This window comes from Brassica oleracea, chromosome C3 (genome assembly GCF_000695525.1).
Source record: "Brassica oleracea var. oleracea cultivar TO1000 chromosome C3, BOL, whole genome shotgun sequence".
Classification (NCBI taxonomy): Eukaryota; Viridiplantae; Streptophyta; class Magnoliopsida; order Brassicales; family Brassicaceae; genus Brassica; species Brassica oleracea.
This window is the reverse complement of record NC_027750.1, coordinates 55,227,758-55,240,334: the sequence shown is the minus strand read 5'-3', so window position 1 is coordinate 55,240,334 and position 12,577 is coordinate 55,227,758. Positions and strand designations below refer to the sequence as shown.

The window sequence follows — 12,577 nt, the reverse complement described above, 5'->3', positions numbered from 1 at the left end:
TTCCAACTCATAACAATAATCATCATTGGTGTCTATAACAATAATACTTAAGAGATGAAAACAAACAATAGTAACAATTCAAAGCATATCACATTTTTTACAAGTTTGTGTTGAAAAACTTAGTCAAATTTAGTAAAAGTAAGGGAGAACACATATTTTGAAAATATGAGTTTTACATATCTTGAAGTTACTTCTCACTCTTAAATATACAAGTTATTCAAAAAATAGCGTAGAAGACTTAAAAACTAGCGTAGAAGACTTCCGTGGAAGTCTTCTCGGATCAGTTAGATGCTTTAATTAACGTGAATGTTGGTAACCTCATAAATATCACCAATTAAGTTATAAATTTCATTCAGTGGCCCTAATATTGACTAATATACATGAATTAACAAAAAAATATTAAAAATTCTTTATAGGTTATAGAGAAAATGAAAGTTTATTAAACATTGACGCATACGACTTCCACGGTGGTTGTCTGGACGACTTAAGTCGTCCATTCAGGTTAGTTTTGCAATTAATTTTTAAACTAGACGACTTACAGGTTAGTCGTCCACCTTTGTTTGATAAAAAAAAATCGAGACGACTTACATGCAAGTCGTCTAGGAAAAACGGGTTAGTTTTGCATTTGACCGGAATGTGTTAGAAATTTGACTTTTCCTAGACGACTTACAAGTTAGTCGTCCAATAGAAAATTAAAAAAATAATATTTTGTTTTTTTCTAGATGACTAACTTGTAAGTCGTCTCAGATTAGTTTTGCAATTGAATTATTAAACAAAATTTTTTTTCTAGACGACTTACACTTTAGTCGTCTCGAGTTTTTTTTCCTAGACGACTAACCTATAAGTCGTCCAAGATAAGCAAGGTTTGACCAGAATTTCGGAATAAAATTATGTATGACTTACATGTAAGTCGTCGGACGGACGACTTTCGTGTAAGTCGTCTAGAAAAAAAAAATCTTTTTTGTTTAATATTTCAATTGCAAAACTAACCTAACTTACATGTAAGTCGTCTAGAAAAAAAATATTATTTTTTTAATTTTCTACTGGACGACTAACTTGTAAGTCATCCAGGAAAAGTCAAATTTCTGACACATTCCGGTCAAATGCAAAACTAACCCGTTTTCCCTAGACGACTTATTTTTCTTATATCAAAAAAAGGTGGACGACTAACCTGTAAGTCATCTAGAAAAAATAAATTAAAAGTCAATTGCAAATCTAACCTCTGCATTGACCAGACGACTTCCAGGTAAGTCGTCTACAGCCAGAAGACTTACCTGTAAGTCGTCTGGACGAACAGATCTGAAAAAAATCTCAATTTCATAGTTTCAACAAGTGAGATAACTTGTTTAGCACACATAAGTCTTCTCCAAGCACCCAGAATCTCAAACAAAAGTGACCCACCAAGAATCGTAAGCTTCAATGGCTCTATGAACCATAAAAAATTTAGAATAAAAATTTTGGGTTTTTTTGGATGAATATGGAGAAAAAGTGAAAGAGATGTTGTTTTTAGTTCATAAGAATTGAGAAAGAAATAGTGTAAACGATTTTAAGGTGCATTAAAAGCTTCAAATTGGTTGTTCATGGTGGTTGGTGTATTGATGACAATGACAATATTGTGAATACTTGAGGAAGATGGGGGTGATTGAGTAAAATATGCATTTTCGAAAAAAAAAGTGATGGCATTTTCGTGAATAATCTGAACTTTAGGGATGAAAGAGACAAGTCAAAGTTCCAATAAAAACATATGTTAGTTTTGTGTTTGACTTCAAGTTTTGAGTCATCTTTTAATTTGGGTAGTAATATATTTTTACCAAAATATCTTCCTAATTATATATCCTCTTATTATTCTCATCCACCAAAATGTTTTGCATACCTTTTAATGATGCCCACTTATTTAATATTGAAAAACTTTTATTCTTTGTTTAAAAGTTTAATAATACCCATTGAGAAAAAAAATTGATCGTGAATTATTTATCCTAAATATTTGTATATCAATGTACTTTTTAAAATCCAATCTTAACAAATTGTACAAAGTTACTTTTATGAATCTATATTATTAAAACATAGATAAAACTTTAAAATTAATTTTATTACTACATATTGTATTATGAATTATATACATTTCAATAACTGATATATCATTATTTTGTAAAATAAATAAAATAAAATTATATTTTATATCAATATATTAAATGAAATTGGATTACATATCGATCACTCATCGGTTTCAATCAGTTAACTTTGGGTTTTAGCGGGTTTCTTCCGGGTTTTATCGGGTATTCGATAGTTCTTAAAAATCTAAACATGATTACATATATCAGATCAATGGATTTATCAGTTTGACTAATAATTCGGATCGGGTATAAAAACGACTGATTTAAATACAAAAATGTTTAAATAGAAAAAATCCTTTTAAATTAAAAAAACATTTAAAACATTAGTAATGAAGTTTTTTATCACAAAATATCATGCGTTTTGAAAATACGGATAAAATTAGAACTGACCATTTACATAAAAAAGCCTTTTTCTCTCTCGGCCGCAAACGAAGCTCTAACCTTGGGTCTGACGTCGTCCGGCGCGTGTGAGCGCGTTCTCGACGTCGGAGCCTTCTTCTTCCTCCTTTAGTCTTCTCTGCTCTTTGCTCTACCGAGATCTATCCATTCCTATCCGCTTTTCTTTTGGTTCTGTCTCCGGAGGTTCTGTTCGGCTCTGTCTCTGCTTGCGTGGAGTCACTGGCCAGAACGCGAGCTTGCTGGTGTTGGAGTCATGGCGCGGCAGGTGTTGGGCTTGATTTCGGTGGAGTCGGTTTTTAGGGTTCCTCAAGTGGTTCCTCTTCGTAGATCTTGTATCCGGTTGTTTCGATGTCGGCGCGGGATGTTTGGAAACAGGTTTTACCCTCTGTTTCTTCGTTGGGACAAGCAGTAGTGGCCACTGTGGAGGGGGGCATGAGGGTTAGCTGCAGATGTGGCTCGGCGTCTTGCTTGGGTTTGGGAGTGCTGCCTCTGTTCATTAGAGTCAACCCCGGTGGTTGTTGCTTTTGATGGCCAGAGCTTTTTGCGAGCTCAGCCTTAGTTTTGAGAGGATCAGAAGGAGATAGATGTTTATCGAAGCGATTGCTTCATTGTCGGTCGATTGCCGCCGTTTTGATCGTGATTGTCATGGATTTGGAGTGGTTATTATCCAGTTACCGGCTGTATGACGTTTCCGGGAAGCTTTTATAGGCTTCACTGTGGGGTGATGGTGCGTATGAGGTGCGGGGAGAGCACACTCAAGGTCCAATGGCGAGTCTTAGTTCGGAATGAAGGGTGTTTACAGCGACGGTTAAGGATTCTAACCTCTCTCTCGATTCAGTTTATATGTTTGGTGATGTTCGTGTGCGTCTAGTCTATCTCGCTGCTCCTTTCAGCTTGTGTTAATTGTTGATGAGTTCTATTTCGGTATGCTCGTCTTTGAGCGCAAGGTGGAGCACTCCTCTCCTGAAGTTCTGTTTTACTCTCCTGCGTCTCGACATCTTTTTTCTTTATTGTCTTTGTTATTTTTAGGGGTTTGTGTTGTTTCCATCTTTTGGTTCTGGGTGGTACATGTTACCTCGTTGGTTCTTGATTCTGGAAGGGTAGGTAATGTCGCTAGCTTCTTTGTGTAAGATGATGTTTGATCTAATCTTTAATCTACCAGATGACAGAAAAAAAGAAAGTAAGGATCAAAATTTAGTTTTTTTAGTTAAATAAGATTGAGTTCGGATCTATTATTCACGACGAAGAACTTTGTTGCTTGTTCTAATATCTCTGGGCTTTATATATGGCCTCCTAAAGACGTTGGGCTTTATAAAAAAATGGTCTTAAACAGATTTACGATAGGTCGATTACCATCGTTTTATTGAAACGACATCGTATATCTCTAAAGACAACTAAAAACAGCAGTGTTGGGTTTAAGCCTTTCTTCTTCTTCCTCGCTCCAGACGCAAAACCCTAATTTTTCCAGAACGATTTTTCTTAAACTCATAGCCGTCGAGAATCCAGTCAACATGGAGGTAGATACAGTGACAGACTCTCGTATCCAGAAAGTCAACAGCTTGCTAAAAGACATTCGCATAGATTACGATTCTCTCAGCAAGCCCGTAGACAGTTTCGTTTCTTCGATTAGAGAAGCCATTGACGCAATCCCCGAAGGTTTCAAGGTAGATTCTTGCTTCCCCCAATCCTCTGTTTTCTAAAAATTTGAGCTTTTATTAGCAATTGAAAGACTTTGAATCCATAGGTTACTTCAGAGCTAGCTCCCAGCTTCGTTAGAGACATTGGAGCTGATAAGGTGGAGTTCACTTTCAAGAAGCCAAATGGTTTCAATCTCTGTGGAAGTTACTCCACTCGTTGTATGGCGAAGCCGGATGCTTCTGTTGATCTTCTTCTCCACTTGCCTAAGGTCAGTAGTTTCTATTGGTTATCTTGAAGTGTTGAGTGTTGTTCTCGGATGTGTGTTCACTTAAGAAGGGTGCTACTGCTTGCAGGAATGTTTCTATGAGAAAGATTACATGAATCATCGATACCATGCCAAGAGATGTCTATATCTTTGTGTACTTAAGAAGCATTTGTTGGCGTCATCGTCCGTTGAGAAGGTTGAATGGTCAACCTTACAGAACGAGGCTAGGAAGCCAGTGTTAGTTGTTTTCCCTGGTAGGTTTCTGCTTTAGTTTTTTTTTTGTTTCCCGCTCTAAGAAAGGTGACAATGTGTTTACGTTGAGAATGTGTGTTGCAGTTAAGAAAGTTGATAACTTTCCTGGATTCTCCATAAGAATAATCCCTTCAGCGACATCACTGTTTGATGTTGCAAAGCTGAGTATGAGCAGAAACAACGTCCGTTCTGTAACTGCGGGTAGTGCGATTTGTTTCAAGTATGTTTATGAATATGTTGAGACATCAGTCTATTGATCATTAATGATTTGTTTTTGATGGTAAAGATGGTGTCGCTCAGCCCACGCCGACTTACAACTCAAGCATATTGGAGGACATGTTTCTTGAGGAAAACTCTGAGCTTCTCAAGAAAACTTTCTCTGTGTGGAAGGAGTTGGGAGATGCTTTGATATTGCTGAAGGTATGTTTGTTTAGTCAACGTGTATTGTTTACCCTGTGTTTATTTTGGAGTCTTTAAACTTCTGTGGTTGTGTGCAGATATGGGCTAGACAAAGGAGCTCGATATACGTCCATGATTGCCTGAATGGATTTTTAATCTCTGTGATACTATCCTACCTTGCTACACATGGCAAAATTAACAAGTCACTAAATGCATTGGACATATTCAGGGTGACACTGGATTTTATAGGTATGCTAATACAGCCTAAGTCTATTTTCTGTATTTGATTGTGCAACATGGATAACCAAAGTTTTTTAATCCTGTTGGCAGCCACTTCTAAATTATGGGAAAGGGGTCTGTTTTTCCCACCACAGAGTGAAAGCCCTGTCTCGAAGGAGGTGCGTTTTCTACTTGCCTATCAGTGTGTCTTATTTTTGTTTTGCGAAGCAGTATCACTCTGCACTGGTGCTATTGGATTCATAGTGTCATCGAGTTGAATAGCCTATAAGGCATTAATAATGCTGAAAAAACCTTATGTAGGCACTAACTTTTTCGAGTATGACAGTCAATTTTCGTACAGCACTTGAATTTATTGATTAAAAGTAGTATTGCAAGTACTATATATCGAAGAAATTGTCCTGTGGGAACATTGGTGGCTTGTTCTCTGCATACTGTGATTACTGATAGTTAACGTTTAAATTTCAGGAGAAACTGCAATTCAAAGAGTTGTTCCCTGTTGTTATATGTGATTCATCTACACTTATGAATTTGGCTTTCCGGATGACCAGTGTTGGATTCCACGAGGTACCTCCTTAACCTAAAGAAAACTCTTAACTCTGTAGTTCGTTTTACTGATAATTTATCCAAGGCTGTGGCCTTCTTTGTGACTTGTTCATGTAATTTGTTTGTTGATGACCGCAGCTCCGAGATGAGGCTTCTTCGACGCTTAAATGTATGAAACTCAGAGATGGAGGATTCGAAGAGGCTTTTATGACTAAGATCGACTATCCTGTTAAATATGACCATTGCATAAGGTAAGCTTGGCTTCTCACTTCTCTTGATTGATATCTATTTGTGTTGTTGGAAGTGGCTAATTTTTATTCGTTCTAGTTAGCAATCCTAACATATAAGTTATCTTAGGTTACACCTAAAAGGGAAAACAGCAATGTCTACATCAGGGTTTTGTTTGGACAAGGAATATTGGAGAACCTATGAGCAGAAAGTGCATAGCCTTCTGGAACAAGGACTGGGTGACAGAGCTAAATCAATCCGCGTTGTTTGGAGAAATACCAATCAAGATTCATATGTGGAGAGTGTACGTTTTTCAGATTTACAAATTTTACTTTCCATTAGAGCCAAAATGGGAATGTTATTCTAACAATTTTAACTGTCTTTGAAACAGGGCTTGTCAGTTCTCAACAGAGAACCACTTTTTATTGGCATATCAATCAGCTCTATCGAAAATGCTTTTAGAACGGTTGATATCGGGCCAGATGCTGAAAACAAGACAGAGGTATATCAAGATTTATTTATCATCCTTGTCTCCTTCGGTCTTACTAAATAGCTTATCTTTTCTTAGGCACTCAAGTTCCGAAAGTTTTGGGGAGAGAAGTCTGAGCTAAGGAGGTTTAAAGATGGAAGAATAGCGGAAAGCACAGGTGTGTTATCAATACATGGTTTTTGGCAGAGTTTAATAAAGAAGTTTCAAGTTAAAGCAAGCTGAGTACTTGCCTGTTTCATTGTCTTAGTCTGGGGGACTCAGCAGTGGACAAGGCATCTTATTATGAAACAAATTGTTGAATATATCTTAAAGCGGCATCTTTCACTCTCGTCCGATGACATTGTACAATTAGTTGATCAACTTGACTTCTCTCTGATCTACGGGTATAAAGGTATTACTTGAGCCATTGAACTTTTCACTTCTTTGGTCTATGCATTGCACGTGTGTGTCTCATCATGGTGTCAAACTAATTCTGCAATAATGTTTTGATGTCTCAGATCCAATATCTACATCTGGAAATTTGCTTGAAGCCTTCGAAGTTTTCTCTAAGTGCTTGCGTGGGATCAAAGGCATACCTCTAAAAGTTTCTAGCGTTCAGCCTTTAGATTCAGGTTTGTCTTCCTTTAGTTCCCTTTTGCACTGAGCTTTCAACATAACAAGTGGCGTTTGCAGTATCTGTGATTTTTAATATCTAATTTTCCTCGTTGATTTGTCAGCTCTCAGGCTCACATCTGTGTTCCCTCCTGAACCCCACCCACTGGCTTGTGGAAAAATTGATGCGCAAAGACTACAGAGAGTTATACCATCTTGCATACCAACAATGGAGGTCATGATTCAGGTGGGATCAGTACTCCAGTTGATTACTAGCGTATATACGTCTTGTCGTTTATCTAAACTCTCATTCTTTTGCTATTCGCAGCTAGAAGGGTCTGGTAACTGGCCCATGGATGATTTGGCAATTGAGAAAACGAAAACTGCTTTCCTTATTCAAATTGCAGAGAAGTATGCTAAACTGTTGTTAGAAACACTTCATACATCTAAGCCACAGTCATTAAATAAGTTCTTACAAATGAAAATATTGACAGCCTTCAGACCATTAAGGGAATAAGGTCCACAGCTACTGAGAATAACGTCGATGTGTTCATGCGTGGTTACGCATTTCGCCTGAGAATCTTGCATGAAAGAGGCCTCAGTTTGGTGAAGAGAGAAAGTGAGATTTCTTCTCTTACACTCATAATATCTCCTATGTGATTCTGACTTCATGCATTTCTACCGAGTTGCAGTTGGACCTGACCCGGTGAAGCATGTTTCCTCTGCCGATAAAATGCTTTTCATTCGCAGTCAACATGCAAGCATGATCAATGGTTTGCATGGCCGATTCCCTATATATGCATCAGTTGCAAGGTAAAATGCGTTAAATTAAACTTCGCGTGTGTACTTTTTGTTTGCATTGAAGTTTCATAACCCCATACCATGTCTGCTATCTTAAGGCTGGCGAAAAGATGGGTTTCTGCGCATCTCTTTTCTGGTTGCCTGGCAGAAGAGGCCATTGAACTTTTGGTTGCACATGTCTTCCTCACACCTCTCCCACTTGGTGTTCCTTCCTCTCGCATCAATGGATTTTTAAGGTTTCTTTCGGCCACCATAATTTGATTTTACCAAAAAGCAATGGTGTTAACCAACAATTAAAACATTACATTTATTTTGCTGGACTGTGTAACAGGTTCTTGCGGTTATTAGCAGACTATGACTGGATGTTCTATCCGTTGATTGTTGACATAAACAATGACTTCGGCAGAAATGACGAGAAGGAGATCAATGTGAGTCATATTTTTTTTAATAATGGGTCTAATGTTAAGATGGATTTGTTAGGAACGCCATATGAAAAATGCTTTCTGGGTTTTGTAGGATAACTTCATGTCAAGTAGAAAGGGCTATGAAGAGGACAAACAAAACATAAGTTCAGCTATGTTCTTGGCAGCTCCTTACGATAAGGCATCAGAGGCATGGACATCACTTTCACCAAACTTGTCGGTTAGTACTTAGCATATACCCTTTTGAGAACCATCCTAGCCTCGATCTTTTTTTGTTTTTTCTTCTTGTTTTAACTCAAAATTTACTATAACTTTGTTAAAGGAACTAAAAAGATTGGTGGCTTATGCTCGAAGCAGTGCAAACGTATTAAGTAAGCTGGTACTGCAAGAACACAATGATTCTGTTCAATGGGAGGTGAGTGAGATACATTGAAAACACATTGAATTGTACTGAGCTGGTATTACAAGTGACATGATGCTGACTTGTATTTAATTGCATCATGCAGTGTCTTTTCAGAACACCTTTGAACAACTATGACGCAGTTGTTCTTCTCCATAGAGAAAAAATACCTTACCCACATCATCTTTTGTTTCCGTCGGAACTTAACCAAGGTCCCAAACATGGCTCTCTCTCTCTCCCTCTCTCTCTCATGTTTCTGTCATTAAATCCCAAAACTAATATACTATACTCTCGCAATATGATTTGAGCAGGGAAACATGTAGCACGTGGAAAGGCGAGTAAAGCGTTCAACCCGTTTTTATTGCCTGGAGATTTGAAGAGAAGCCCTGAGGAGCTTAAAAAGAAGTTAATGGTGGACTTCGAGCCGACCAAGTGCTTCATGAGTGGGTTGCAGGAAGAGTTTGGAACGCTGAAGGCGTGGTATGATCATATAGGAGGCGACGCTATTGGTTTAACTTGGACTAAACACAATTCAAAGGTAAAAGAACAAAATGTCTGATAACTTTCTTTAAACCAACAAAAAAGTGAGACAAACCTGATTAAATATGTAATGCTTGATTACAGAAACGAGAACGAGATGAGGAGGAAGTGGAAATTAATCCAATAGAGATGTTGAAGGCGGTAGGCGAGATGGGTAAAGGGTTGGTGAGAGATATCTACTTGCTCAAGTCTCCTCGCTTTCTCTAAAAGCTTTCTTTTCAAAGAGTTTCGAATCTCTTAGTTCTGATTGATTTGAACTCAAAATGTTTATCAATTTTGATGAGTACACATGATATGTTTTCTACAATACCAATCAAACACAATTTGTTTTTTTTTAAATTAATCTCATCTTGAAGAGGATTTTACAACAAGAACAACTGGTTTTGCTCAAGACTATCAATCATCATTTTCTGCAAACCGACAGAGTTGTCAAAAGAAAGATGGTTTAGTGCCCTAAACCTGTGTTATGTTACGGTAATGATCATGTCATCGTCTTCTTCCATGTGGTGTCCTAGAAACAACAGCTTTCATGCCTTGAGAATCTTTGAAGCAGACAAAGTGGACTAACGTTTCCCCGTTGGGATAAACAGCAAACACGCTTGTCCCAATCTTCTTATTGCACAATGAACACATGCTCTCGCTTGTTAGTTGTTACTTGCGCCACTCCCTTCCTATGTTTGTACACTTCTTTCACACACATTTTCCTCTGTTACGATGAATAACATATAATCCTAAGGGTTTATGATTCATCCATCAACACAAACATACCTGCAAGTTTTCACTCTGCCTCAAACTCTTGATAACTGAAAAGTTCCTGTGTGCTTCACTTGAATTTCTGAGAAGAGGTGCAAGAAACGGAAGCAGGTTCTGCAGGGATTCCATAAAGAACTGATTCAAAACCTCAACAAAATGGTAAACAAGTCAGATTCAAAACACTTCACCTGGAGTTTAGTTTCTCTAGGTAAAATCTTAAGAGCATGCGCACCATTGATCCTCTCCCACCTTTGGCTCAACAGATCAAGAACTCTCAGATATCATAACGCTGGAGTTTCCTTCCTCCAAGGGTTCTTCAGCATCAACGTCGCTTCTTCCACTGTCAGTGCTGCTACTGAGACCAGCTCGGATCTCCTCAGCACCTTCTATCGCTACAATTTTCTTGGACCGGCCTCCTTTAACTTTTGAAGACAAAACAGACTCCATCATCTTCGTTGTGTCTGAACTTTCGAATGATCCTAGAGCTACAATACGCTTTGCAAAGTCCTTTGCGCTTTTCTTAGGATTCAGGTATACTTGAAGCAGTGTGAGGTAGATACTGCTCGACGGTTTTCCAGATGGTAGATAAGATATGGACTCATATATACGATCACAGTAAGCTAGCGCCAGATCAGGTGCATGAAGCTATAAGAAACAAAAACCAACGAGTTAAACCATAAGCAACACAAGGATATATATATATATATTCTACATACAGTTTCACCATATACTTATCTACACAATGCATGTGCCTAGCTAGCCCAGCCCCTTGCATTTGGTTCTCAGTTATAGAGGTTCTAGAAGTTTAGGATCCGTTCGAGTATTTAGAATATTCGGTTCGGTTTTGGTTAGGTTATTTTGGTTTTTTGGTTCTAGAGATTTAGGATCCATTCGAGTATTTAGAATATTCGGTTCGGTTTTTGGTCAGACTATTTCGTTTTTTGGTTAGGTTATTTCGGTTTTTTGGTTTTAGAGATGTAGGATCCGTTCGGATAATCGAAAGGATCCAAACCTGAACCGAACCTCGTTTTTCGGTTTGATTCAGTTCTTCGATTCCAGATAAATGTGTCCATGCCTACACGTAGCAGTGTTTTCTCTAATCACAACTCGCCAACTTGTAAAAGATTATTTGGTGACAAGAGAAGGTTACTGACACGTACCTTATGAACATAGATCGACATAGCGAGCTCATGCTGATTCATTTTCCCCAATATAACAGCACGCTCTTCAAAGAGAGCATCATGCGGAAGACGCTTCAACAAAGTCTGTGGATTATATCCAGAGATGCTCTCTAACGCAGAAAATAGTTTCTTCCTTTCAGGAGGATGATGATCCTTGTCATCCCATTTCTGCTGCGCGCTTTGAGAAGCATGCAAGTCAAGCACTTCCGAAAGGTAGATTTGTACCTGTTAACATCATCCAAACTGTTACTCATTGAAAATGCTTCCACATAAGTGCTATTATTCCTCACCATCTCGTTATGGAGATTCCCTGAAACTGCGGTTTCATTTATTGCCATCATAAGCTCTAAATATCTACCCTGCATGTTCGGAGCATGCTGCTTCAGATACGAATTGACAAGGTCTGCAGAGATGTTTCCAGATAAGTTTGTGTTGGACAGCTTTCAAGGACAAGCATAGAGTACTCCAACACAAGCATTGGATCAGTCCTGCAGAGAGGCTTGAGATATTCAATGATCAACTCAGGACTAAACATCTGCGTAACATTAGTTTGTGACTGGTTTGATTTGGACTTTTCCAAGAGCTGTTTAAGAAGTTTAAGGGCTTCATGGTGCATCGAATTGCTCTTGAACAATTCCAACTGTGCAGGGTAATTTTTACTTGTCATGAGAATCTCCTCACAGATGTTTACGTCACAGTAGTTAACACCCTTTAATAAATCTACAGCAGCTCCGGACTGGCCAGTGTGTAGAAGTGCTTGCAGAAGAGCTGTGTCAAGGGTTGCTGCCATCTCCCTGGCACCTGAGTTAAGCGGACTCACACCACGTCCCTGCAGAAAAACTTTTTCAAACCTCAGCAAAAAAGGTAGTTAACAATCATCATCTATTACCCTGTTGGACTTCTTAGACTTGCCAACAGCATCTGAAATAACCTCTTCTGTTCCTTCAGAAGTAGCCTTCTCTATCATACCAGGTCTCCTCTTCTGCAAGTACTTTATAAGAGCCATCAGAGTGTTGTGACTCATTTTCTTAGATTCAAGAGCTGCATTGCCTTCAGATTCGAATAAATATCGAGGAGAGGAAGACTCCATGTCATCCGAAAAGCCGGATGAGCCTCTAGACAGAGCAGCTTCATCCCCAGAGATGTCCACATTCTTATCTGGTTCAGGAATCATTGTTGTTTTAGGAAGAATAATGGATGGGTACATGGAAAGTACATGTGTGATGTCTACTTGAGATGCCAGGAAGTGTTCCATGGCTTCCTCATAGCTCCCGTTTGTGAGAGACAAGGTTTCACTTCTTAGATTTAGGTTAGGTCAAGA

The 12,577-nt window shown here is 38.4% G+C and overlaps 2 protein-coding genes across 2 annotated transcripts in view; one reads left to right on the top strand and one right to left on the bottom strand.

Annotated features, from left to right (window-relative positions):
- The first annotated feature begins 3,929 nt into the window (after positions 1-3,929).
- LOC106335315 (nucleolar protein 6) lies at positions 3,930-10,010 on the top strand. Its single transcript, XM_013773807.1, has 25 exons — positions 3,930-4,177; positions 4,258-4,419; positions 4,505-4,670; positions 4,753-4,869; positions 4,955-5,088; positions 5,166-5,316; positions 5,398-5,465; positions 5,773-5,871; positions 5,989-6,101; positions 6,208-6,382; positions 6,470-6,580; positions 6,647-6,725; positions 6,816-6,959; positions 7,066-7,179; positions 7,285-7,406; positions 7,488-7,570; positions 7,654-7,778; positions 7,852-7,972; positions 8,059-8,196; positions 8,292-8,388; positions 8,477-8,602; positions 8,705-8,797; positions 8,889-8,994; positions 9,094-9,320; positions 9,407-10,010. Exons 1-25 carry the CDS (start codon positions 4,025-4,027, stop codon positions 9,527-9,529), a joined length of 3,147 nt encoding a protein of 1,048 aa, XP_013629261.1. The 5' UTR covers positions 3,930-4,024; the 3' UTR covers positions 9,530-10,010.
- A 78-nt stretch (positions 10,011-10,088) lies between these two features.
- LOC106330973 (vam6/Vps39-like protein) overlaps positions 10,089-12,577 on the bottom strand; it is a 7,016-nt gene continuing 4,527 nt past the window's right edge. The window contains exons 7-11 of the mRNA XM_013769353.1: positions 12,146-12,532; positions 11,547-12,085; positions 11,236-11,481; positions 10,264-10,720; positions 10,089-10,189 (exon numbers count right to left, since the gene is read on the bottom strand). Of these exons, the coding sequence (XP_013624807.1) occupies positions 11,639-12,085; positions 12,146-12,532 (834 nt within the window). The 3' untranslated portion in view covers positions 10,089-10,189; positions 10,264-10,720; positions 11,236-11,481; positions 11,547-11,638. The remainder of the gene's footprint in view (positions 10,190-10,263; positions 10,721-11,235; positions 11,482-11,546; positions 12,086-12,145; positions 12,533-12,577) is intronic.